A 5,306-nucleotide genomic window follows, 5' to 3' on the forward strand; every position below is an offset into this window, starting at 1 on the left:
TTAGACATCGTAGGGAATTCTCTATTTTTACTACATCCCTCCTCTAGTCTAGTGTGGCAACCAGAACAGTATGGTCTAACTCAATGAGGTCATAACTTCATATATTGCTTTTCCCCAATATTCGTTAATACCTTATCTTAATTTCAATTATAAAGTCAGCAGACTCAATTTAACAATTGATCTAGAAATAATCACCATTTGTATAAGAGTCGCACAGTATTCACATATTGCATATAGAATTAATTTGAGGAGGAAAACATTCGGATGCTTCTGAATTACTCTGTGACGTCTGCTGGAAGTATGTTCTGAACAGTATGAAATAAAACCAGAAAAGGCTGGAAACACTCACCAGGTTAGGTAGTGTCTGTGGGGGGGAGAGAACAACTTGTCTTCTTTCTTTCTCAGATATGCTGAACATGTTAACTGTTTCTTTTTCCACACATTGTGCACTGGGGCAAAACCTTTCTGGACTGCACCCAGCATGAACATAACACTTTCAATAGTGAGATGGAAGAAAAATAAACACCAGCATGCATCAGAATTGATGAATGCAAAAGGAACAGTTGAATGATATCCAATCTGTATAGTGCAAAATAATAATATTTTCTTCATTGAGTACTGGACATCTTCAAAGCTTGAACATGCTGTCCTTTCAAATTTAAAAATTTCTAAACAATGCTGAACAAATGCCAGATAATATATTTGCCAAGTTTTACAAGTGAATTCAGATAAAAAGCAGGAAAGTGAATCTGCTGAATTTGGATAAAACTCAAGACCAGAAGCATTTCCCATCGCAGGAGAGACATTCCACATAAAGTTACGAACATTTTGTCAGGTACACAGGGACGAATCGGATATCTGTGCATTACTCAGCCTGTTTGGCTTGGCTCCTTCACTCCATTTTGAGTGCAAATACAAAGACATATCCTCTTTCATGTAACGTGCATCTTCTATGTACTAGTTACACTTCATATACAAGTGACTTTTATACATCTCCTAAGAACTAAAAGTACTCTTCGAGATATTGCAGTCTTTCCATGCATAAAGCATGCCTAAAATTGACTTATACTAATTAAGCTTTGCAATATATTTGAGATGGGATAAATTAAGTACTTCCAGTTATTATTCTACCCCTGCAGGAAAAATACATTTCAAGATGCACACTTTGCACACTGACTGCAAGGCATTTCAAACCCCAGGGAATATGCTTTGGCACAATCAAGTCCTTCAGTAGGAAAGGAGAGGCAAGCAAATGAAGACTGGAAGCATAAGAGACTGCAGATTCTGGAATCTGCAAAGAAAAACTGCTGGAGGAACTCAGTGGGTCAAGTCGCATCTGTGGAGGGAAATGGATGGTCTACATTTCAGGTTGAGATTCTTCATCTGGACTGAAATGTAGAGGGGAGATAGCTTGCACAAAAGGGTGTAGGTGAGTGCCGAGTACCTCTTTCAATTGGCCATCTCCCCATTATCTTTCAGTTCAGATGAAGGGTCTCGACACAAAATGTCCACTGTCCATTTCCCTCAACAGATGTCCCAGAGTTCCTCAGTTTGTGGTTTTTTTTTAAAAAGAGGAAAACTGTTAGGATACAGAATGCATTGCTTAAATGGGTGATGGAAGAGGAAACTCCCCTAACACTTAGGAAATATCTCTACCCGAATTAACAAAACATAGAAAGCTAGTTTCATTTCTGGTTGTGCCACTAAAGGATGTCGAGGCTTTGGAGAGGGTGCAGAAGAGGTTCACCAGGATGCTGCCTGGTTTAGAGGGCATGTGCTATCATGAGAGACTGGATAAACTCCGGTTGTTTTCTCTCGAGCGTTGGAGGCTGAGGGGAGAGCTGATAAAAGCTTACAAGATTATGAGAGGGATAGATAGTGTGGACAAAGAGTACCTGTTTCCCAGGGTTGAAATGTCCAATACGACAGGGGGAAGGCTCAAGCTGGATATGAGGGGTAAGCTTTTTACTCGAGTCATGGATGCCTGGAATATGCTGCCAAGTACGCTGGTAGTGGCAAATACATTACACGCTTTTAAGAGCCGTTTGGATAGGCACATGGATGTAAGGAAGATGAGCGAAATGGACATGGTGTAGGTAGGAACAATCAGTGGGTGGTTTTACATTTGCTTCTTAGCTGTTTCGGCACAACACTGTGGGCCAAATGGCCTGCTCACGTCACGTTCTTCTATGTTAAGGCAATAGAGACAGTGGGTATTCGATGACCAAGTTTACAATGAGGTCAAGAATTGAATGACTTTGGTATGACCCACAGAGCAGGTTGTTGCTAAGCAAATGCTGTTTGATAGCTCTATTGAATACAATCGTCCGTTCAATGATAGCACTCTGGTTGAACGCCCTAGTTGGATGGTCTATTCACTGATTCTAAAGATTTGTTGAGTATGCCCACAAGAAAATGAATCTCAGGGTTGTATAGGGTAATATACATGTACTTTGATAATAAAACTTACTTTGAACAATAGTGCTGTAATTGAACAGAGACAAGTTCAAACAAAATAAGGTGAAACAAAGCTACTTTTGCATTTGTGTAAAAAGGGAGAAAAGGTTATCTGAAACTGTTAAACTCAATAATTTACTACATCCTGAGTGATAATGTAGGAGGGCTGTTCTGTAAGCTGATGCTGTGCATCATTGGAACAAAGTAGGAACTGAAGACATAAAATTCAAAGTGGGAGTGAGATAGAGAATTATAGTGACAAACTGCAAGGTCAAAGTAGCCTTGAGGTGTGAATGGATATCCTGAGAAGCAATCACCTCTTTTTCTTCTTCCCTGATTTCCAGCGTTATGCTTTTGTTAGGAAATAACTTTCACTCCACATTTATAATAACTCAACTTTGTCTAGTTAGTATTAACGTTTCCAGCGATCTTTCCCTTTAACCCTGTTTTAATCAGTTTATGGATACCTTCATGGTCAGCAGTTGCAATAATGTATCTAAGTAACAAATGAACACTTTTCTATGCAAAAGTGGCCTTTGAATGACTTGTCATGTGTCTTTAAATAAACAAAACCTCAACTCTGTAGCTGCACAACCAAATATAAAGTTCAATATTCTCACCTAATGATGAGCAGAGAACATCATTGTCTTTCATCTACCTTATGAGAACCATAAATTCTCATGGGTCTTTATGTCATTTAAACTTAAGTTTCTCAGCAATTTTGCTGGATATTCAGAAGTCATTGTAAAATATTTAAGTGCATAATTAATCCATTAACTTTAATGAACACTAACTCGTAATTTTATTAAAAATGTTCAAATCTCAAGTAATCTAACCAAATTACAGTACAACACATTTTTAATACTTTAAACATCAATGCAAATCCAGCTTTATTTGGTTTACTATTAAGATTGCTGAGGTGCTAAACTGCTTGCAAGTATCAAAAGCAGTCAATTTAATTTAGAACTAGATATAACTGCTGCTACTTTAAGTGATACATCCCAAACTTTAGAATGCATTACCACTTATGTTAATAATAGTCCCTTATTACATCAGCTATCCTCACCCTTGAGGAATAGAAGTGGTATAACATTTGTAGAAACATTTCTCCCAAATATGCATTTTATTGTATTTGCAGTGGTGTATTCTATTACCCAGTTATCCTTTCTTATACATAGAACATAGGATCAAGGTCTTCAGCCCATGATGTCTATGCTGAACACTAAGCCAAATTAAACTATCAGCAGTCACAAATGCTACTAGCCTACCGGTACTTGTTTCCATCATTACCCATGGCAGCCAGTTTCAAGCACCTACCCACTGCTAAACTTGCCCCACACATCTGCTTAAGTTTTCCCACCTCACCTAAACACCATGTATATTTTACATTTCTAACACCTGGTAAAAAGCTTTTCTATCCTATCTATCCTCCTGTAAATTTGTAAGCTTCTATCAAGTCTCCCCTCAGCCTCTGACACCAAGGAACAACAACACAAGAAACTTCAGTAAGTTGTTAGACTTCTTCTAAAGTCAGACATTTTGAACTAAAGATGTTTATATCAAATTTAAAGTCATATATTTAGAAACTAAGTTATATGGAACTAAATAAAGTGTGTTATGAGTTAAGTTGGTTCCCCTTCCTACGTTTCTTTTAACAATAATTTTTACTGTTTGCAAATAGCAACGTTCTTACCTTTACTTTTATATCTGCCATTAGTTCCTTCCAATAGGTCCCAATTATGATGGCTGTCCGCTAATTCAAATTTCTTCATTCATAATTGACCACAGCAGTGGCCGGTTTCTTAAATATTCTTCCCAAGGCAAGAGGCATTTAACTGTCCTGTGGTAGGCTGCTCAGATGCAAACTTTAATCCCTTTGTAATTTCCAAGGCCCAAGTGAGAAATTCCTGAGCTCTTCAAGGCAAACATTCCTCTTAGGTCATCCCAAACAGTTACCAATTTGTATCTGACACATATATTCCTGCAAGTGTAGCCTTCTACTTAAGTTTTTAAATAAAAAGCTATTTTGAGTATAGCAGAATGCAAAGTATTTACTTTGCTGCTTTAGTGCACTGAACACAAGTAAATTTAAAACGCAACTATGCAACTTGTTACAAAATAGGTTGATAAAATAAAGGAAAAGTAAAACCAAAACCTCTTCAGCTTTAGAAACATACTGCTCCAAATCCCCTTCCCAAGATATGATATAATATTTTGCAATAAATAAGCTCTGCCCAGAAACTGTATGTTCCAGATTCATGAAACAAATTCTGGTTCGGTGACTAATCCTATAAAACTGGATAAACCGCAGATAAACCAGTAGTTATTTGTAACGGCCAAAAAGGAATCAAGGAGATGAGGAAAAGAATGCTGTAAAAGTAGGATGCAGACATGATTGACAATATCTATGTATGCCACTTAATCAAATCGCACATCGTACATATATCAATGGGTAATAAAAATTGTCACACCCATACAAGAAGCTTAAAGGTTATTTTTTATATTAGCAGGGTCTGCTGCTACACCAGTACATTCTTCACAACCATGATCAAGTACCACTGCATTGCACATCTATTAACATGCTCTATAAAACACTGCGCAAAAGAGAACACGGCAGGATTATATGTTAGAGTTAAGAGGGCAGCTCTTTGCTAAAAGACCCATCACTGGCACAGTGGTCTAAATGAACAGCACCCATGCCAGTGCCGTAAAGATCCTTTGGTGCAATAATCTGAACTAAATTGGCCAAGCAGACTCTGTTGGAGTAAAGGAACATTCAATGCTTTGGGTCAACACCCTGCTTCAGTAAGATTCAACCTTTATTTTTCACTTAAGAAAATCTACAGCTC

At 37.7% G+C, this 5,306-nt stretch overlaps 1 protein-coding gene across 1 annotated transcript in view; it reads right to left on the minus strand.

The window, feature by feature from the left end:
* LOC140730509 (uncharacterized) overlaps window positions 1–5,165 on the minus strand; it is a 49,596-nt gene extending 44,431 nt beyond the window's left edge. Inside the window, exon 1 of the mRNA XM_073051056.1 lies at window positions 350–5,165. Within this exon, the coding sequence (XP_072907157.1) occupies window positions 350–418 (69 nt within the window). The 5' untranslated portion in view covers window positions 419–5,165. The remainder of the gene's footprint in view (window positions 1–349) is intronic.
* Window positions 5,166–5,306: the final 141 nt, after the last annotated feature.

This window comes from Hemitrygon akajei, chromosome 1 (genome assembly GCF_048418815.1).
Source record: "Hemitrygon akajei chromosome 1, sHemAka1.3, whole genome shotgun sequence".
NCBI lineage: Eukaryota > Metazoa > Chordata > Chondrichthyes > Myliobatiformes > Dasyatidae > Hemitrygon > Hemitrygon akajei.